Genomic DNA, 24,246 nt, shown 5'->3' with positions numbered 1-24,246 from the left:
TTAGTTGCCAGTCAGGTATTACATAAATAAAGAAACGTAGAAGTGGCAAAAGAAATGCAGGAAAATACCTCTCTTGTATATTAGTACGATGTTGCAATAACGATGAACTATTTTCATTTTCAAATGACTGTAGATGTTAACAGATGCATTCGAATGAGCGTTGGGTTCCATATTTTTAGTATTTGCTCAGGTGGCCTTCTTCTTTGTATAAAAAACAAGTCAGCTTTTTCCATCATAAACATTATATTATATGCAGTATTTTACGTTTACACATACAACTAATGTTGATTCCGCTAACTTACCGACATTACCTTCTCGATGTAAACTTGCCTTCTAAAGCTGTGAATGTAACAAAAACTTACATCATCCTATCCAGTTCTTATAGTAAAGATTTTACATTATATATTTATATCAAATTCCGCTAATTTTCTTTAGATTACGCCACCTGTTTTCACTCTTCGATAATAATACATTTAATTTTCGTTACTAAAGGCTCTACTTCCAGAGTATTCTAATTTACGCTTAGAAATCTATGCGTTTTTTCGAGGTTACTATATTACATATTCTTTAAATGGATAACATATTCTCAAGACCTTCTGTTTCATCGCGATAACGACAGCTTGACCTTTTTTCGGGCACACGTCCTGTTGTGCGATTCTTCAGTATGAAACTTGTTGTTTGTTTATTAGGTTTGCTGCTTTTTCAGACATTATGGATGAATGCTCCTGCTACCGGAAATATCCATGTTGGAACCTTTTTTGTAAGTGGAGAAAGGACACTTAAGCCAGATATCCACCGTGGCCTTGAGATCAACACGTGTTATCGTTACGGAAGCTCAAACTCGAATCTCGCTACTTTATTTATTTATGACAAATAATTTTATTTTAATTATCATTAACAGCGTTATTACGCGCTAAACAACGTTCAAATGATATTGGATACGAAGCAAAGTTAAAAAAAAATTTTCTGCCGATATATTGACATATGTATTGGATATTTGTACATAACATTCAGGCATAATATTGATTAAATGAATATAAAGAACTTGTAGGTAAAAAACTTTGTAGTTATTAATTTTTGTTATTAATAATGTCTGTAATACATCAAGATGTATCTGAATTTTTAGATCGTTTTAATAAACAAGGCAGACTAAATATACTGAATAAAGGAGTGAATATTAACTCCGAGAATTACATGAGAATACATGTAAAACGTAAATACGGTTTGCAAACATTATTGCTATTCGCATATTCCAATGTGAAATTATTCTCTAATTTTAACTCCAACTCCAAGTTCCACTACATACATTTTATCACATTTTTTTTTACTAAAAGCTCGAGCAATATAAATTTTATGCATGAAAATATTTTTTAATATCCTACTACAATACATTTTAATGAAATACAATGTATACTTCAAAGATCCTAATCCTAACGATATTTGGAATAATATATATCGAGAAGCTACCGTCTTTGTCTTAATTGCGCAAATGTTGGTCGAATGACAAACGATGAAAGCAATTCGACAGGTAAAGAGCTTTAATTGCAAGATCGTTGATCTTCGTTATAAGTAAAATTATTGATAACTGCTTCTACGCTCCTTTAAATGAAAAGCATTTTCTCGGCCTTAATATGCGAATGTGAATATTAAATATTATATAACGACATCATGAACCGAATATAATCATAAATCAAATTTATGTAGTACATTTCCCAATTTATCTGCACAACCGAAACAGATGCTTGGAAAGAAGTAACGTTAATGTTACCAGGACTTTGAGTAGCGCGAGAAGCTGACGAGAGTATTTTAGGGAATACGGTTAGGAAATCAGGCAGTGCTAAGATTATTGTTTGCCAGGAAGAATTTGATGCAAATCGGGCAGCCTTTGGGATGGAGTCTCTCGCGGATAAACCTGGCGCCGAGTCAAGGGGCCGCGAGAGGTTAAAACTGTATGAACGAAACCAATGCGGGAGTCACTAGGTTCATCGCTAAGTAGAGAAAGACGGCGGTGAAATTGAAGAGCTACTAGGAGGTTGGAAAATAGCACGGACGAACTTGATGGAAATGTCGTGCGGCAGATTGATCGAAAGTTGAAACCTTGAACCGTTCGGTGAAGTTCTATTTTTAAAGGAGACCGGAATGTTTAAGAAATAATGATTCTTCCAAATTTGACAAAAATGAAATTCATGAAGATAATATGAAAAACATATTACTCTCAAAATTAAACTCTGAGTGTATACATAAGTTCTTGTCCTCGTTGATTTTCCTTTTATCGTTAATGAAACAAAATGACTACACAAAAATCACAACGTGACTTTCTCTTCTACGTTTATTCTGCTTTCAATTAAATTATACTAATTAAGTAGTACTAATTAAAAGAATATCCCAACTTTTATATCTTACCCTTAAATATCTGTTCGAAGGTACCCGATCCTCCGAAACATTTGTTAATCGGGGGTAAAATAACTGTCAAAATGGGATTCTTACAAGAGAGTTCAAGTTTCAATGTACACAGATAGTTTAAAACAGAAAAGAAGTTGTTCGAAAAAGTTTGGTAAATAATTTTAATTTATAGAAATTAACAATTTCATTGGACCCGTGGAATTAAGGGAGGAAAGTAGAGCAGAGTACCTGAAGAAGGAATATATGATACGATAACGAGAATCCGATACGGTAACGTAATGAGGACGGAGTTAACAGATTTTGTATAAAAGCAGAGGAGAAATCGGTAGATGGTATGGACAAGAGGAAAAAACGAAAGAAGAACACAGAGAAGTTGAAAGAGAAAAACAATTAACCAGAAGGACGATCATGCGCTGGCAAGAGCATCAAAACGGGAATAATAAGGAATAGAGGAAAATGGTAGAAAGGAGAAGGGAACTGGCTGAATAAGACTTTTAAATCTCTTAAATATCGTAATTGTCTTTAAACTATCGTATGGATGTACATGTACATTGATTTCATAGGCATAGCCACGTAAGCATAGTCACCTTTCCAAAGTCGAAAAGTGAGAAAATAAAGCTATCTGACTTTATCGAGCACGTTTTATGAATGTGCACGAGTAAACACTGAACCAAATAGAAATAATTAGTAATAGAGTGATTAATATTTTATCTTTTCTAATTATTTTCCATATTAACTTTTTAGAAATTAATTCTATAACGGAAGAATTTTATTAAGCATGTTTTATGTAGCTTCTTAAGAAAAATTTGTTTTCCAATTTTAACAAAATTAACGTCAGAAATTGTAAAGTTTCCGACAAAAGTATTCAAAGGAAAAAGTTTCGTTTAAAACTTAATTTAATTTAATCGACGTAAAATGTAACTTACGTAAAATGAATTTCACTTTCAGTAACACATTGTATATTAGGTAGTATGATTTAGAAATATTCGTGTTCTATGAACAGATACTTTGGAGCCCAATAAGATTATCTTCTTGAATGAAGAACCGTAAATTGCGTACAACCCACTTGAAGGATTACGTAGAAACTTACTGTTAGATCTATTGAAATATAAATGTTTGTGTAATAAAGTCACGATAAAACGTATAATTGCAGCTATTGCATCTCATTGCTTATAAGTCAGTGACAAAGTGTCTGTTCACCATAGAATTCGATACATCTTGAAAGCGGATTAACTGTTAAGCAACCGCTAAGATTTCAGAGATCTGTGATTTAAAATATGTGTCAAATCTTTCTTACTTGTACACTCCTTCGTTGTTTAACAATTGCGTTTTTTTGTACTCGTATAACGTTCAAGACGAGTCGTAACATTCTTATAAATATGAAAGTGTAAAACACGTGACTTGAAAGATTTGGTTTTAGATTTGATGTTTTTTGTTATCTGCATATATTTACGTAAAGTTCTGAAAATTTGATATACCAATATTATCGTTAATTTTTATATATCCAACCCTTTATTGACAAAAGAAGTATATTTATAAATTATACAGTATACGTAATAATAAACAATCATATGTAACGATTTAATTGAACACAATTTCATATTTAATCTTTACATTGAATATTTACATTTTATTAATATCTATATATATTAATATCTAATATTTTTCACATTTAATCCCTGTTAATACTGTATCTACATATATTTACGTATATATTATATTTCATCTCTCAGCATAAAGTAGCATAATTAATCTATATATTGTATTATATTTGACTTGTTTACGTTTAAATTTCGTTAAAAATAATATCAAAACTATTTTCTTCGCTCAACTGATTCTATACGCCACTAATCAAGCTAATCAAACTAATAGATAACATTGTAAAAATGACAAAAGTATTTAAAAATGTACGAATAGCCGAAAATATAATAGTTGAGAAGTTTTCGATAGAACGAAACTAGGACGAGAGCATCGCTTTACAATGAGAACAATTTGATCTTTAGAATCCTTTGTAAATGCTATGTGCAAAGCTATCTATTAGCTTCCAATGAATTAACATGGCAGTTACTGCGCTTCTTCGCTATGTATGTATATAGATGGACGAAATAAATGTGGAAATAAACAAGTGTCACTGTGGCAGACGGGACGGGGAAGGAAAATCGTAAGTTGGATCAATTCTGGAAATCTCGATCTATCGAGATGCGAGGAACGATAAACGAGAATGCGTTGGTGTTCCACCTAGGGAGTGTCGCAAGGATCGCCGATGCTGTGCAGCGAATCGTTGCATCGTGCATCCTGCTCGTAACAGGCAACCAGTGAAAGGAATACGCCCTGTGATGATCCGTGGCAAATCCGGCGATCTGAATCCTGTACCGAGGTCGCCTCGGTCCGTGTCTTACGAGACATTGCAAACTGGCCGATTTAATAACGCCTATTTGACGGCCGTCTACCATCCTGTTAGAACCTCTACTCCAACTCTTATGCTATGCATCATGAATAATCGTTATTAGATGAACACGCGAGAATTAAGATTACAAGAGTTAGACAGTTTGCATACCGCTGTAATTGACGGTCTTACAAGCAAAAAGCTTTTTAAATGTTAATAAGGGAACAATTGTCGAATGCCAAGTAGAAAAGAATGCTATTAAACTGAAGGAATTATATCTCTTACATACATATGCATACGAGATGCGTATACATTCGTTCGTGCATTTCCTTATATTGCATTGTTTGTAATTATACATGCATAATATAACAGATTCGTGCATCGACACCGATACTATAAGATAAGATGTCAAGTTTTAAAGCCAATGATTGATCTATTCTTTAATGTTTAACAGAGTCATCTTTAATATATCGTTGTTACACACGTGTGTATGTGTGTGTATGTTCTTTACACCTTTTCTCCTTTTCTTTCTTTCTTTTTTTTTTTTGAAAACTCCAATTCCTTTTAGAATTCTCTTTCAGAATTTAAATGCTTGGTAAATATTATTGGAACAGGAGAGTAGAGTAGCAATTATTTGATTGAAACTTTGATTAAAAACTATATTAAAAACAATATCTATTTATATTTTCAATTGATGTTATAACAAGGTTCTCTTATACCGTATTTCGTTGTAATATATGTGTCCTAATATAGACCTAATCATTTTTATCTTTTCACCACAATCATGGTAACTCCGAACTTATTCCTTTTTAATGAATAGACTTATACATTACGCATTACATATTTATACTGTTACATTCTAACCAAGTATTCTATATTGAAGCAATTCCACAGTTAAGATTAAGAAAAAGGTATTCAGTATCCAAATAGTACTTTGTATCGAATTGCACGATAACTGATCGTCAAGTACGAATATACGTTCATATATGCACAAAATGATGTTTATTTTTAAAAAGTTTTAATATTTATTAAAAGGTTAGTCCTAATCCCAACCTAAGCCTAACCTAACTCCAATCGAATGATGGACAACTTAATGAGTATGTGTTAAATGAATAAATATAGCAGACGAAACATTTCTTTACTCATCTAACAAGATTTTATATTTGTAACCACAATAAATTGTACAATCGACAAGAAATACAGTTTCTTGTATTTCTTCAACATTTTGTGGATGTATGCAGTCATAAATGTTTTTACGAAACATAGGATATTTGTCATTTTTGATGTTTCGAAACTCCATTGCATATTCCCAAAAATGTAACCCCGTGTTATTATCTATTATCTGTTATACTTTGTTTAGAAACCTTCTTTTGTTATAAATTAGCAAAATTAAAGTATATAAATATATGTAAATGCGTAAATACCTTGCCAATCGGCAATATTCGTTAGGAACGCAATCGCTACCCTACTTATAGATTATACGAATAGATGAAACATATTCTTTCCCCTTCAACTTGTTTGAATCAGTGGCGGGGCGGGAAGGAAGTAGAAGCATAGGACTGTGGCGACTATAAAACCTCATCGTAATCCGTCTGATGTCGTACTTCTAAGCACTACAGGATAGGACGAACTCTTATCACGTGTCTTTTCGAAGATCAAAGTGGACCGTGATTGAATATTACCTTTAAAAAATCGTGTCGTGCCAGGTGGCTTCGTGACTAATCAAGGATTTTCAACCTTAGCTATTGCGTAGTCATCATGAAGATTTTTGTGAGTGCAATGTATTACTCTAATCCCATTATCTTCGATTTGTTAGTCAATACTAAAATACGTAATCCTTAAGATACTTCAAAAATATCTCTATAACTGTAACAAGGGGAAATTTGGAAAATGTTACGCAAATTTTGTTCGTTATTAAAGTTATTAAATATATTATATCATATTTTAAATACGCATTAATGCGATTCCTGTGACGAGGTACGGTTCTTAAAGAACTTGTTCTTACTGAATAACTTTTACAATGAAACCAACGTCTTTAATACATGTTCTGTCTTAACATTTTCTAAACAAACGACAATTACAAACATTTAACGATTCTGAACCTATCGATTAACAAACACTGTCATTCCCATTATTAACGTCCACTAAAAAACAAATAATCTAGTGATATGTTTATCGGTCAAACATAAACGTAAACGAGTAATGTTGTTTGCTTTTTCTTAAAATTCATCTAGCAATTCATATTCCCTAGCAATTACAAACATATCGACAGCATCGATCAAGTTATGAAAAATTGTTAGAATCGTTAAGGATCCCAAATGCTATACGCATCATTTTCTAAATATACTATAAATTATGTGTAATGTATGTTACATATTGTAAAATATTGTTTTAATATTATACAATTATAAAATTATAAAGTATGTTTTAGTATATCTTGACTTATTTGAGACGCCTTTCTTTCAAATGTCTCGTAGTTTTGTTTCGGCGATCTCAATAATAATTTCAAAGCAATACATGATGAATAAAACGTTGCACTACCAAAGATAACTTACGTTTAATCAGAGATCGATCTATACAACAATAATTATATTTAATGTAACATACATACGTTCAAATATAAAATTAACTATTTAACTTCACGTACATTGCACAAGCTCAAGGACACAACATTATTTTACAAACTTGGAATTTTGATTATACAATTAAATTTAATCGCGTCACTGACTTAATTTCGTAAGTACGTTAAAATTGTGTAGATGTATATGAGAGACAGACATTTATGCATATCGCATACATCGCATTTATTGAATTCGATTTCTATTAAATAATAAGATTTCCTTAATAATGTAATATAATTAGTGTTAGACGAACAGATCGATAAAGAAGATAAAATACGCAGCGCATCAGATGCATATAATTATTCATAACTTACATAGCTGTCTGCCCACGTGCGATTCATTCTATTAGTTCTTCTTTGTTATTAATATACGATCTATGCAGTTGGGCAAGTACGCTATTCTGTGTGAAAAGCAAAGTCAATTAAAAACGTAGATATATCTACAAATTAATTATTATGTTATTGCAAAATGAGAAATACTCTTCCCACCTTTTCCAAAGATATTTTCATATTAACATTTCACACGGCTCTGAAAAATATTATTACTATTTATATCTAGAAAAACTGTAATTAGTTTGCCACTTATCCCAAAAATATATATACAACTGAATGAAATATTAATTTATAAACCTGTCAATAAAAAATAATCAATTCCACGCTGCGTTGAGAAATCGAAGCGAAGTTCATCATCGTTTTCTTAACAGTTTATATCTTTGTCACAACTTTTTATTAAAACACTTACGAGATTCCCTTCGTATCAAGAATATTTCTCTTTTGTCATTAAATATCATTTCTACGTCGAGCTAATATGACAGGCGATACTTTTTAAACATACACATATGTATGTACATAATAGATTATCTATTTTTTTCGTGTACTTTCAAGGACGCACGAATCGTCCTATGCCTCGCTAAAGTTTGTTAATCGAAGTATAATAAGGCAAATAAAATTGACATTTATTTTCTTCTCTTCTGAAACATTTAAAACGTAACCTTTTCTTAAATTATAATTGTCTCCTCCGAATCTCATTTCTATAGACATTTTTGTGCGCGTGATCAACCGTTTCATTCTCCTTAAGGAAAAATATAACCTTTAGGTATAATAAATTGTTTATTTCATAAAGACTAACATATCCAATACATAGTGTAAATAATATGGAAACCAGTAGTCGAATTTAAAACAGACAGCTTTAAAAGGCACTTAAGTTCATTTACGTTCTCTCTTAGGTTTTTTTGGGATTCACAACGATGGTCTGTGCACAATTCAACAGATACCCGTACAACCCTGACTACTACGGTCGACGTTTCGCTATATTACGACAGTCACAAGATTCTTCTCCCGATGGATCGTATTCCTACAGGTGAGATCGTCCTTCCACATCGTCCTGAACGTCGACAGAGCGATAAGCGTCGTCGAGGTACGTTTCCTCAAAAGCAATCTCGACACGCTCGAAGAGGCTCGCTTATAATCTCAATCCTAAAAACATTTTGTCATCTGTTCACGTCATTCTTTGTTTCAAGTCTATTATAGGTTCTGGATTCCTCTTACCTTATTTTATTACCAGGACCAAACCAATGACCAAATGATTTATCATAATATTATAAATATATCAACTACTTTATATTTCATAACTTTTACTAGAAACGTAAAGTCTATGTGGAAGAAACAGTACGTACACCGTTCGAAAATAGAATTCGATAATGTAAGTTGATTGAAAAAATTAGCAAATGAAATATTGCGTTAACGCGTGTCTTAGTGGATTTTAATGATATGTCATAAAATGTATACGTAATTCTGTATATATGAAAAACGTATCGAAAATGTGCAAAATTACGTACATATCATTAAGAAGAATAGAGAGAGAGAGAGAGAGAGAGAGAGAGGCAAAAAGTATAATTTTATACTTACTGAATTTTTACCCCTTGCAAGCATCTTTCTTCTTATGATTAATTAAACATGCGCGATATTCATATTCCTTTGATTCTATGATAACATTACAGTAATATCTTGCTAGACATATAAAAATCGGTAACTACTATTATGAAGTTATAAAACTTGTACGTTTGAAGATATTGTAGAAACGTCTGCCTACGTATCCTATCTATTATATTCGTTCTATCTCCCACGCTGGAGTTTGATTTTCACGAAGTAATTATGTAAATTTGCGCATCTCGGGTATGTCCCTAACAGTTTTTGTTACATTCTGCATTACAACATTATGTTCAGGTGAGACAGATAGCAACAAATTTCACAAATTTCAAATGTATTTTCTAACCAATTCAGGAATAGAACATGTTGTTAATGATTTAGTCTTGTCGCTTTTTCATTGCAAATATGTCCATCCGTTGATGCAAAATATAGCATAAACGATAACTTTGATTCGAAAGACTACAACAAATTTTACACAGTTAACCGGTATTTGGCGGTTTGTGTAGTAACTTAACTTTCTATTGCACTTGGATTTTCCCAACCATAATTAAATACGTTAAGGTCATGAACAAATCTAAGGTCAAGTTAACATCTATTCTTGTCAAATACTCGAATAATTTTGATTCCTTAAGTGTTAATAATTATTATAATTAGTCTAACTTATCTTGTGATAAAATGTTCGTGACTTTAGATAACCTTAACGTAGCTGTTTAAAATTATTGGAATTAACGTTGAAATATTATCTTCTTTGTTCCTTGAATATAAAACTTTTGAATATAAAAATATCGATCTTTGTATTTAATTGTTTCAATATTATTTCTAATATTATACATATATACATACTTATATATACAAGTTGTATATTCTATTATATTCTCACTTTTAAAATATTCTTATTTACTATTAAATTCTATTCCATATACTATTAAATAATATACTATTAAATTCTACTAATTATTTATTAAAATACTAAATTAGTTCTTTTGATTATCATAATATTTAAAAATATCAATTTGTAATCTAAATCCTATCAAATTCTATGTGTTCTCTCTTCACTTATAGAAACCTTATATATTGCATGTATTAATTCATATATTTTTACTTAAAAATATTAGTTAACTGCAAATATTTGGAAGTAGATGTTTATCGATATTTTGTCTTATTAATACGTTATTTATCTTTGTTGTGCTAGTAATTTAAAGAAAATAATTATTTCAATTGATAAATGTAACACACAAAGATAATACATGAATTCTGAAAAATATATATAATATAATTTTCCAATATCAATTAGATTTTCCAATTTTCCATAGCTTGTTCTGTTAAATGCAACGCACGAACAAATACAAATTTAAAATGAAGAGTACGGAAGCGTAAACAGAGAAGTGAAAAAGAAGGAAAGGAAGGACTTACAGGATATTCAGCTGTGAAAAGATATATAATTAGCTTTGATGTTAATCATTCGTGTTAGTCGGCTGCGCAGTTAGCAATAATACATTACACAATAGAATAATTACGATCGACCTACCTACTTACCTACCTACCTACCTACTTGGTAGCCGCTGTCTACTTGCTGTACGTACAATGTACAATCCGAAGATCGCGCCTAGAACTTGGCCTCTCCTATGTCATATAATGTTTACCGAATCGGGTCAACTACCAACTTTGTCTTGCATTTTAGAGGTGGTACTTTTACAAAACGACAACCCTTCAAAAAATAACCAGTATTGATCTCTTTATAACGAATCGGTTTCACAGTTTACATTTTTCACTTATTTTCACATGTATAGTAACTTCCTATTAATTATCAACTCATACCTAATCGGCATTTGGTCAAGTTAAAGTATACTTCGCAAATCTTCAAACTCGATTTTCTAAGGAACGAAGCGTCGTATGAAAAAATTTTGTCTTTTACTTTCTACTTATCTTTAATATCAATTTATATTTATAACAATCGATCTTTTCCTTTTTTTTTCTTATGGAAGTATACTAATATAAACTACAATATAGTTATAACGAAATACATTTGTTGCACCGAAATAAGATTATAAACCAACATAAAATTTTATTTATAATATACACGATAAATTAATTCACAAAACTAGAGAATGAATATTTGAAAATGAGTATTATAATAATATTATAATGTTATACGAAAAAAATTGCATTATTTTTTTCTAGCATTTTTTTTTTTTTTTTTTTTTCTTTAGCTCGAAAAAGCACGGTATGGAAAAGTTTCTAAATTATCTATGTACATTGTTATAGTTACGATACAGAAAATGGTATATCCGTAGCAGAACAAGGCGTTCCAAAGTTTATTGGACCAAATCAAATTGAATCTGTACGAGGACAATTTAGTTATACCGCGCCAGATGGTACGCCGATTTTGGTTACTTACACTGCTGACGAGAATGGTTTTCAACCTAACGGTGCACATTTGCCAACACCACCACCGATTCCAGTAGCGATACAACGTGCTCTGGCTCATAACGCGGCTCACCCTGAAGAAGAAGAACCCTACAGAAGATACTGATCAAGATGAGACACGTACTAGCTATCGGAAGCTCATGTGTAATAAATTGGAACAATACAACATAGACGAAAGAAGACTTTTACAACCGTAAGCGATAATCCTTGATAAATTTCTAACATGCGATATCTGAATGCGCGTGCATTCCCGTAAATTCAGTTTATTCAATCTTTGTGTTTTAAATGTAAGAAAACTGATTGAGATTTGTCGTTATAATTTCAAACTCATAACAAGTGATTAAGTTTCGATACAATGATCTTAAGATACTTATAATTAAAATTGCGCATTTCAAAATATCGATAAAGTTAAAATAAGATTCTTGTGAAAACATTATTAGGAGGTTGTTTACTGAATTTATGCAATTTCGTAAGATCTCGTGTCATAAACGACATTTCCAGTTGTGCATCAAAGTATCAAATATACTTTCTATGTTGTGTTGTCTAATATCGTTATCTAATCTACTGATCATATTGACCTTGTTCTAAATGCCTGCCACGAACATCATGTACTAGAATGTCGCTTTATAAATCTTAATATGAAAAGACTACTGCTAATTTTAGTAGACTTGTATTTTCTATGTCCTTCAATCTCGTTTATTATACGTTATTTCTTTGCACGTAATACAAGTAACTTTTATAAGTGTACTATTTTTATGTATACCGACAAAGGTGCAAAGAAAATGGATGAAATAAAAGAATTATGAAAAAGGAATAGGGGGAGGAATACGTTTTATTTTACACTTTATTATAATGTATATTATGTATGTATAAATAAACATTGATATTGCGATCATTCGTGTGTTGTATACTTTTTACTGTTTGATTTTACTAAAAAAACAACGAGATGCTTAAAAGGAAAAATATATAAATGTGCACTCATGATTATTTATAACAAGAATGAAAACAAGTTAACGCATACTACTAGTTAACTACTAGTTATATGATTTAAAAGTAATTTTGGAAAAATGACAGTATTCTTTCGGTAGCTCTGATTATCTCGCAAGTGTTTTACTACATACTTTTCATAATTTAAGCTATATCGAAATAAGTTATACAAACATATTATTAGCTACACTAACTCGTAAGCATCCTCCGTATGCCAAAAATCATCGTTATCCACGCTACGAATACGCACTTAAGGCGCTAGGCTACTAGTATCTTGGAGCGACCAAAGAGATATCTACGTAGCTTAGAGTTCTAGAGCCTCTAGAGTATTTAGTGTACGCGAGTACCACGATGATGCATTTGAGTGTATAACATAAAATAGTCGCTAATGATCTCGTAGTTGATGCGACTATGTATTAGGTCATCCCATAAGTTCGTGCCGACTTTTGTGTATACATTTCATGTGTCGATTTATAAACATACGACGATAAGGGACCAATGCGCTTGAAAAATGGGAAGAAGTTGTACAACGAGAGGGGGATTACATTTTTTCATGAAACTGAAAGGTATGTAAACAATCTTAACATATATAATCGCTCGAAAAACGGTACGAACTTATGGGATGACCTACATCTATCTTACATGTGACACACTATCTTACAAAAATGTACGGACACCCAAAAATAATAGTATTTTTGACAGAGTATAAATTAGTTTCAAAGTTAGAAATAGGGTGACTCGAGATCCCTTTATCACAGCTACCATTGAGTATCACGGCAGAATAAACGAATAATCCAAAAAAAAGGGATTATTTGGAATTATATTGGTGTCACGATTTTGGGACGGAATTTTGTGCCAAATGATACCTTATGACGAGGCATCAATTACAATAAAATTTCAACTTGAGCCGATAATTCGCTTCTAGGATACCAAGATCAATCAGGTGTTTGTCACCTACTTCGGTTTGCCTATTCAGATTGATCGATTAGATATCTCAGATTTTGTTTTCTATTAAGCAAGTTGTAGCCTTGTGATGTCGTCGATTTTGTGAATGCTTGAAACGAAATCTGCTCACGCGTCATTACTCGTTCGAAACTTTTCGATAAAGCTCGGTTATGATCTCTCAACTACCGCCAGATCAATATAAATGGATATGATAGAGCTATTATTCGCAAGATATGGCTCTCTACGACTTCTTTCTATTTTTACAAAACTGAAGAAGATCTGTGAAAGGAGAACGATCTCAAAGCATCAAAGACATAAAACGAAAAACATTGTGCGAACAAAGAAGCATAAGACGAAGTGAATTGCAAAAATGTTTCATGGACTGGTAAAATCGTTGACAAAAATGTATCGTTAATGGGGACTACTTTGAAGGGGCCAATATAAATATCGAGGAATAAATACGTATTTATGATCCTAAAAGACACAAAAATTGCACGAACCTTTTGTTCATTCTCCAATATTAAAAAGAATACCTGCTATATAAACTTTATTCCATCAACAGCATTCCCAATACATTGATTGTCGCGAAAAACTTACGTCAAACTTAGAACAGCAGCATCATACTATGTAAGATATGGGATTTCATTTGAAAATTCTCTGTTAGTGGGAAGCAACGCACATTTCATATTTATCGATAAAATTAAAGCCGGAGGAGAATCAATCTCATAATGTTACTGCGCGTGCGAAAATGGTGCTCGAAACTGCTGACTGTTGCAGCCACATTATAACGGTTGCATGCTAATGTATCTAATGTATGCATCAACATTTCAAAAAATCAAAATCAAGAAAGATTAATGTCAGTGCAGTAGATGATCTTGGTTTTAATGTTGAGAAGAATGGGGAAATATCGATCGCTTAAGAAAACTTAGGTGAAAACAAACTTGAATTGTCAAATTCGCTAAAAATACTGTTCGAAATAGATAAATTAGTATATTCTTTGTATCACGATGAAATATGGAATGCATAAATTTAATCATTCAAAAGAAATATCGAAAAGAACGAAAAGTAAGCTTTGACCGGAATTACTCTACCTATGGGATAATACCGATCAGTTTTTCTTTCATACTTTATAAATGGAAGAAACAAAATTACTTATAGAATTGTTAATAAAACGACTATTTTGTTTATTGCATTCATAACATTCATTATATTTATTGCACATAAATAAACAAAAGTGCAAGAGTGAACCATTTATAAATGTAATATTATTTGAATCCGTGTTATAGGGTCAAAGAAGGGTAAGCGATGAGCTCACCTCAAAATTGGCTCTTATTTTACCGTTTCACCGCTCACCGTTCGATATGTCGTGAGAAATGTTTGTAAGACCGAATTTTCAAAATCATTCATTTCCATAGAAAATGACCGTCATTTTCGATTTTAACGACCCAAAATATCCGCGAAAAGACACATTCAGATAACAAATTTCGTAGTTCAAATATTATACTTTACCCGATATTATTTTTAATATATCGTGCACCATATTGAATCGGTCATTGTGAATTTTGGAAATCTAAGTTTAAATTCGTTGTTGGCAGTTGGCAAAACTCCGTCCAATTGACACAAAGTCCGTATATCGAAGCTGATAAAGGCTACCACATTAATGAATTTTGACTTCTCTGATCTCTCCTATCTCAAAAATTAATTATCGGTGTAACTTGGAATTTTGTTGTGATTGATGTTTCGTTATGAGGTATCATTTGGCACAAAATTCTGCTCAGAAGTAGTGGCATTAAAAACGGACGATTCCTGCGATTAATTTTTATTTTCAAAAGTTAAGACGCTATAAAGATATCGGTGCAGTTTTTCATTTGAAGAATTCATATATATAATATTACTTATATTCGGCTCGTAAGGTTTTCAAGCTACAGATAAGATAGAAAAGGATCCGCGCCCGCGTTCGCGCTCACCGCATGGGTGTCGTAGAACCCCGGCCAACGACGGCCGATTAGACCGCCTGGAGCGAATGTTTGTGGACCCGGCGGCAAAACGTTAATCCCTCTATTCGGCCCCCTGAAGGACGATGTCGTGATCGAGCAATGAACTTGCCAAGCGGTATGGTCGGGACGACTTGTCGGTGATGCGGTTGGCCGCCACGCGACTGCAGGGCCGCAGAAACTGTGGCCCAGTTGCGGAAGACGGTGCCATTTAGCCGTCTATTCAAGGAGGTAGCGTCGTATGAAGCACGGCCTGGCCAGAACTTAGAAGACTATTGTTTCCAGAAGCTATGCGAATTGTGGAAGTTGGACATCGACATACCCACCGATAAGTATCAGGTGGATGTAGCGATCGGTGGCATTCCGGACAACTCCGTTGCCCACACCGTACACTCGCCTCAGCATGATGTTGACCCGAACACGTTATACGCGTTTATTAAAGGCTACCGATGCTGAGTGGTAGATTGCGGTGCAACAAATCCGGAAAGGAGGGTGATACTAGTAAACGGATAAATATTCTCGACCGCGTAAAACCAGCGGGCAATTTATGCGAGATTAGCGCGTGTGTCAACGGGAAACGAATGGATAGTCTCGTTGACACCGGATAATGCGTGCACCGTGATGCACTCGTGGGTAGCCAGAGAGCTTGGTATTGCGACGGTGGTGGCGAACATGGTGGCTCGCGTGACGATCGCGATCCAAAACGCGAAGGCCGACGTGGACTCATTCGTAGTTCCCGACGAATACACGCGGCAACCCCTCATCGTCGGACGGAACTTCATATTACAAGATCATGTAATCACGATCAAGCATGGAAATCGCTTGATATTTAACGAAATTCCTACGCTCGGGCGCAAGCAAATCGCGACGACATGGGATGTCGGAGTCTGCGACGTGGTCGCGAAAATCAAATTACGATTTGGTGAAATCGAGGAAAGAGCGCGTCTGAAGTGCGTTGCGTTGATCGACGAATTTCGTTGTTACACCTCGTTGTCAACGCGCGACTTAGGAAAAACAGACGCAACGGCGCTCGAAATTAAATGCGCGACGGGCTTATCGCCTCGTGGAGCCGGTGAGATGACCAAGGAACTGAAAAAGAAGACGGGCAATTACCGGATGTGCGTCGATCGTCGAAATGCCATCACGATGAAGGACAGGTACCCGCTACCGCTGATCGACGATCAGATCGATAAGCTCGGGAGTCATAAATATTTCACGGATCTGGATTTGTCACGGTATATCTCCGACAAAATGGAATTTAAGCTTGGTTTCGCTCGTATAGTAAATTATTTACAGCTGTGCTCTTTATTTATCTGGAAAGCTATTTGAATTAAAGAAAATCAGGTGATTTTTCAAAACATACGTGCTTCTTTAAGAATTTTATACTACAAATTTTACACTTAAATAAAAAATACTGACTTTATATTTGTATATTAGTATACGTATAGTATCCCCGTTGTCATTATACGATACTAACGTCAAAAGGCAATACCCTGTATAAGGTCCATAAAATATACTATAATATATACATAGTATAGTAGCGCAAATGTATTTTGACCCAAGCTGGAAGGACATTATCGCATTATTTACATACAATACGCTGTACAAATTAGACAAACAATTGCTTGATATACATTAAATATCTTTATAGTCGTGTTTTGTATACGTGATATAAAAATACTACGTGATAAGTTAAATAATAGTAAAACGAGGCACGAGCTGTCTATCTTAACGTAACGATTTACATTAAGTATTGTGATATTACTCTTTTGTAGTGAGAAAATATCAATCTTAATTAACCATTGGAAATCTAAATTTAAACTGACATACCTATTGTCACTTTATTTTTGTATTGTGTTACAAAGAACACGATTGGAAAACTGTTTCATATACTGAAATAAACGATTTCTCTACAGCCACACAACTTTTATGTTTTTTAAATTAACAAAGATATTCATATTAATTGCGTTTTAAGGTTTAAAGAACAACGTATACACTTAATTGGCGTTCTGTAGCTGAATCATAATTTTACTACGTTTGATGAGACTAAAACCATAAATACATGGTTATTCAGGTTTTTATAAATTATTTTTCAACAAAACGGCAAATACATGGCCTCAATTCCTCGTCATACGAATTTATCACTACTTTTGTTTCGGCGATATTTCTTTTAATAAACGGAAATAAAATATGATATAATTTTTTAAATTTATACCATTGTCCTTAGCATCCCATAATCAATTTTTTAGTAGCTACGTTAATTACTGGTCGAAAAATCTTTTCATCCTTTTTATTTCCATAATCGATAACAACAGGGACCTTTTAATTTGTATTAAAGGCATCTAAGATGCCCGTATTACGAACTGCTTTCACTCTCCGATTGCGGACGATTATCCATAACAAGGTACGTGTCGAATATATTGCTTGACTATGAATTTGCAAAGTTTTATAAAAATCCAAGTATCATATTTAAGCGACGTTCCTTGTTAGTTCTCGCACTACTAGTACATCGAATCTGATTGCCAATTATGTAATCCAAACCTATACTTATTTACTTGACATATATGTCTATACTAGGACTGATTTATTGTAGTCTGTCACTTCTGAAATCATCATTTAATTCACCAATCCTATAATCATAATTGAATGTTCTCACGCTATGAAATCGTGCCTCGCGAGTTTTATCGACATTTAACGTAATATTTAGCTAGTTAACTCTTTATACGACACTCTGATTCCGCATTATGTAAATTAGTTTGTATAATTCACACATCAACGAAAACTTATTTTTACCGAATGATTTCCAAATTTCGCATCGAATTCGTTTATAAAATCTTCCTAATTTTATACGAATTTCGTTAGAACATTATTCCAACAAAAGTTACCTACTTCAGTTACCCAGTTCATCTTCGTGTTCAACAATTTTAGCAGTTCTAAGGGATAGATTCGTCACGTACTTTTCACGACGTTAACTTCTAGCTAAAGTTTTACAGAAAGATAATATTTGAAAGTATAACGTGTATTATTAATAATAACAAAAATAAGAAAAAGAAGAAAATAAATAAAATCAAAAATTAAATAAAATATCGAACAAAAACACCTAAAGTATTAAAGCGTAATATCGAATTGCTCGTGATGTTATTAAACAACAAATACGAAACATATTACTTGAAACAAATTTTAATAAAGATCATTGTAACGCGAGCGTTACACACGAACAAGTTGCATAAATAAAATATCACTATATCGTCTATCATCTTTGCTAGACATAAATATGCCGATAAATTTACCTAGATGTGTTACAAGTCGTTTTACGACAATCTCGTACGGACAGCAACAATTATACTTTTTAAATTTATGGATTTTGTAGAGTTCTTGATGGAATACATAAATAATTTCTGCCCTGCTAAGAATGTGGTCAATTTTAGTTTTTTTAAATAAAACGATTATTGCGAACTAGAATAGTGTTGTTTTTGTTCAAAAGATTTTTCACATTTTGCATGGTTAAAAAGACATTGCGAACAATATTTTTCAAAATGTTACCATTAACTTGAAATTTGATCTAGGAGGTAATAATCTAATTTTATAGTTATATAACTTATAGGGAGTTGGTTGCATAAATGTTTACGAATTTTAGATTCAAATTCAGAACAATACTGTTCAGCTCGCTTTTATTCTTCAAATTTATTTAAATTTTAATTTTATTTAATCCAATTTTGCATAAAAATTATAGATTTTTAGTGCTAGAATTATAGTGCTATTCTAGTGCTATAAATAGAAGAACACTTTTCAAATATTAAATTGAACCAAGTTGCTCCTACTTGATTTAATAAAATTTATATTTATATTTATGATATATTTTGTACATTAAGGGACTCTAGTTTTTTTCATATCAGTGTATTAGTTAGAAAAAGAAAAACGTTGTACCGGTAACACACGAGTTTGCTTACATAACAGTAAATCGTACATTTTTCAATATCTTTGAATGTTGGTGTATTTAACCACGCCCTAATTCAAATTTTTCTTAAAATTAGAGGTTTTGCTTTATATTAATTAATGCAGAACTGTAGCGGGCAAACCACATCTCTTTCTTTTAATTATAAAGAGGAAACGATGCTGGAAAAAATAAATGTGTAAAATAATTTTTTTGCGGAAGCACGTCGTTGGCCTGACAATGTAAGATTAGGACGGAGAAGTGGTTCCCTTCGTTTTATAAAGTGCGGTCCGAAAAAGCTCTTAGAGGGCCTGATGCAACATGATGCGTAAAAGGTGCTCGAAAGGTGTTCAGTATGTATTATAAAGCTTCCGGTCATCGCATGAAAGAATTTCGCAATCTTTCAAAAATTCCAGGCGAAATAAATTTGCGAATTTGTCGAATCACACAACTTATATATATATATATAACTTTGGTATATTGAATGGTATATTGAAAAATAAATTTTGATTTTCTGAGAAATGCTAAAACTCGACAATCTTCCTTTTTACTGTGGCCACTGTGTATCATCCCCGCTTATACAAAGCAACAAATACAGAAAGAGTATGCTGTTTCGGAATATTAATACGAGCTATAACTAAAGTCTACGTTAACTTTGTAGGAAGAAGTTATCAAATATTTCCTACTAATTTCAACCATTTTCCTACTAATAGCGATGAAATACGAAAAGTGGAGAACTTTGACACAAAAAGTTTGAGTGGACGATATGTAACATACTTTTCCACATATTTATGTATATTTATTGCGATATATATTTAATATCTGTAGTTTGTATTTGACATTTAATTTTTCCAATATCCAATTATTGAAAATAAGAAGGGCGCTTACTAATTGTCAATCGATAAACCGTAAATATTGATTAGATACTCATATACAAAGTAAATACCGATATTTACTTTGCAACCTTATATATATATATGGCAAATTCTTCTTATCCTTTTCTACGATAGATATTGAAAGTTAAATAGAAAAATTAAAAAGTTAATGACATGTCCGCAGCGATTCCAGTTCTTCAAACCGTGCGTCTGACAAAACAATCCGTAATTTATATAATTAGTAATTTAAGAATAGTATAGGCATAATTTTAAAGAAAATTACACCATCATTTGCATTCTGTGCCGAAACTACTATTTTACGTGAGAATGCTAAAAGGAATCATTAGTCAGTGACAAATTATATAGGTTTAGTAGGTGCGAGATTTTAGGGAGAATAACCGAAATGCCAGTTGAATTAATGTTAATAGTAATCGTAATACCACGGTAAAGGTGAGTCAGTGAAAGCAAATCATCGGTCTCTTGTCCATTGCACAACGATTGACCGACCGACCGAACGATCGCATAGATGTTGGTAAAAGGATTCGGTGCATCTTCCGTACCATCTTGCCGATCAAATCGCATAATTTTTATATTAAACCTCATATTACTTTATATTAATCTTATATATATATATGTGTGTGTGTGTGTGTGTGTGTGTGTGTGTGTGTATGTATATGTATAATATCTATATAATATATAACCTCGAATAAAATATATCTTAAATTCTATAAATTGTTTCAATTATCAGAAAAGCACAATAATAATTCAAACATAGAGATATTCGTCTGTGCGCATATCCAATAACTATTTCAATTCAATTTTTTTTCAACAAATAAGCTAAAGAAAATTTTGTTTCGTATTCCCAGTTTATTTTTATATATAGACTCAGCCACTCGATTATGTCGATTACCGATACCATTATTTAAATGAAAGTTGGTAGTAGTATAAGCAAAGTTAATGATATTAATTATAAAACAATTAGACAGAATTTGAGTTAAAAGAGACTGAGAACCTGTTGCATCTAACTTCAAAATCTGAACTGTAAACCTAAATAACCAAAATCTAGAAGATTCTTAATCATTTAAACGTAACAGATATATAGTTATATATTAGAAATGCACAACCATTATTCTGTCCTTTGAACCTTTCAATATGTTTGTTGTATACAAGAATATTTTATTTCATATAGGTATACTGTAACGTGAACATATTAAATATTTTAATTTAAAATACATACCGATTCACTTGGTAAAATTTTACAAAGATTTAAAAATATTACTATCTCGATTCCAATAATATATTTTTCATATATTTAGGTTTCCGCTTTTCGTATCGTTTTACTAATCTAAAACTATAAAATGCGTATTTCCCAGTACACGGATACTAGGGCAAAGTCCTTCTAAAAAATCCATTTAATAAGAGACCGTACCATATGCATGAAACTAGTTGCAAGTAGTGACAAACAATTATTTATATGCTTGTTAAATCAATATGGATATTTGATATCAATTTTCATTCTTAAAGGGATTAACGAATAAAAATGTCGTTATATCATATGCCAATTGTATCAAATTAATAGATAGGCTACTTTCAGAAAAATTGCATAGTCATATTGTTACTAATAATAGTTATATATACGGGGCAGGACTAAATGTCTGGTACAACCGGGTATGGACTGTATGTGAAAAAGTAAGTCGAGTATATATAATAAAATGTATTTCATCAGGCTCCGTTTCCAAGAAAACGGTAATGAAAAACTGGTATTTTATATTTTCAACTTATTTTTTCAGATACAATCAACCCGATCTCCTACCAGTTGTACCACTCTGAGTTCACCCTACGTATATTGCTGCAATATAAAACTATAGTATACGGTAAGGAACAAAACTGAACACACATCTTTTACAACAAAATAACATTTTTCAAATTGATAACCGTATATGCTTTGAAAAAAAGACATCGTTATTTTATGTGTATGTACACATTATACATGTACATGCATAATATATACAACGTACATGTATGTTTATGTAATAGTAAAATGCCCGTTTTCTAGAGTATGCATGGTTATTTATATATACAACTATATAATGTATATAATGTATATAATGTATGGTCTAAACTACTAAAATATATACTCTACGAATATACTCTACGAATCTACATAATGTAAATCGCGTCCTATTCTAATGTGTGTTGTCTATCTTTCGCATAAATAAATGATTATTCTATAAGCGACAGTTAAGCGATATCATTTAAGCGATGCGCTTTTATTGCATTTAAGTATATTTTGCGCGTTATTCGAGTGCATTTTCTATTCAGTATCGTTACATTACAGTTGATCTTTAAAAAATGTTGTAGTCACAAATACTGCTTGAAATTAGTACTGGCGATCCTCTAAAATTGATCGTAAGTCCCGTAAAATTTCGCGAACTGTAAATTTATTTTATACACCTACAAATAGGTCGATATGAATACACGAAACACGTAAAATAACCATGTTCTTGATTTTAATCGATACGAAAAGTAGAATATTTAGAGATAAATTAAATGTGAAACGCAAATGCTTAGCTAGTAATATAAGCAAGAATGATGATATAAGTTGATAGTTGACTAGGCGTGAATATGACAGGATGGATTCCTTTCGTCTTTCGTCACCTGTAACAAAAAAGAAAAGAAGGGTAGAGCATCAACGAAGGAGTTGTCTGAATGCCAGTTAGATTTCATAATTTGTATACAGGAGGCAATCGCAGAAACTAAAGCACCTTCATATTTATTGTTACATCATTGGTACGCGCATTGTTCATAACCCACCAGCTTGAGTTCGAGGTTCGATTCATCGCTCCTGAGAATCTCTCACTAAAGATCTTCCTGATCACACCTTGGCAATTCTATTCTGTTAGAAGGCTAATGCCGTAAAAAAAGAAACACATCGAATTCTATTGAATTTCCCAATGTAAGAACAAAACTGTACATACGAACGACAATACGAATGAATATATACGAAACGTAATACATTAATTAAAAGTAACAATTAACCTTTTACTTTTTCTAACTTTTTATCGTGTTTCTTCTAAATATAACGTATACTTTATTATAGATATCCGTCGTATAACACGGTACTCTTACATACAACACGAATTTGCTCTAACACGTTCTGAGAATTGGGGAAATCCCCGTACAAAAAGGCAATGAGAATTCTTTAATGCAGGCACTTAGATTGCGTCATTCGGTATATTTCATTCGAGCAAAGGTGCGCATTGTCTCGGATCTGCATACAAAATTATGGAATATTGAATTTTTTAATTCGGTATTAATTTGTGGAATATTAATCCTGTGCATTTGAAAACTGTTTCGCTATAGAGAAGTAGCAACTCGAAGCTTTACGGATAAAAAGTCGACCACATCTTTTATAACTGACATAAATAATACCGTGTGGAATGTAGTACTTTCGATTAGTTATCGATCTTTTTAATAAAAATATATCTCTTAGTTATGAAAATCAATAATTTATTTATTTTTATTAATTGTTGGAACCTAACCCTTCCTTTCTTGCACCAGTACTGTGTTTCGTATAACGCGAATTTCGGATTGAAATTTCGTATTCAAATATGTTAAATATTACATAATTTATTAATATAATTAACATTATAATATATATATACGAAACTGTAATTACTATGATGTCGTTGAAGCTTTTACTTACTTTACATCGCATCTTCCAGGTTTCAACTAATTGATTGTTT

The 24,246-nt window shown here is 32.2% G+C and overlaps 1 protein-coding gene across 1 annotated transcript; it reads left to right on the top strand.

Moving 5' to 3' along the window:
* The first annotated feature begins 6,371 nt into the window (after positions 1 to 6,371).
* Positions 6,372 to 12,660, top strand: LOC126922421 (endocuticle structural glycoprotein SgAbd-1-like). Its single transcript, XM_050734999.1, has 3 exons — positions 6,372 to 6,559; positions 8,636 to 8,769; positions 11,604 to 12,660. Exons 1-3 carry the CDS (start codon positions 6,548 to 6,550, stop codon positions 11,869 to 11,871), a joined length of 414 nt encoding a protein of 137 aa, XP_050590956.1. The 5' UTR covers positions 6,372 to 6,547; the 3' UTR covers positions 11,872 to 12,660.
* Positions 12,661 to 24,246: the final 11,586 nt, after the last annotated feature.

The sequence above is a fragment of the Bombus affinis genome, chromosome 12 (genome assembly GCF_024516045.1).
Source record: "Bombus affinis isolate iyBomAffi1 chromosome 12, iyBomAffi1.2, whole genome shotgun sequence".
Lineage (NCBI taxonomy): Eukaryota > Metazoa > Arthropoda > Insecta > Hymenoptera > Apidae > Bombus > Bombus affinis.
This window is presented reverse-complemented; position numbering and strand designations above follow the sequence as displayed.

Excerpts from the sequence above, each read along its gene's own strand:
- LOC126922421 (XM_050734999.1), top strand. Across the intron at positions 8,770-11,603 it reads GATGGATCGTATTCCTACAG|TTACGATACAGAAAATGGTA; the intron begins GTGAGATCGTCC and ends ACATTGTTATAG.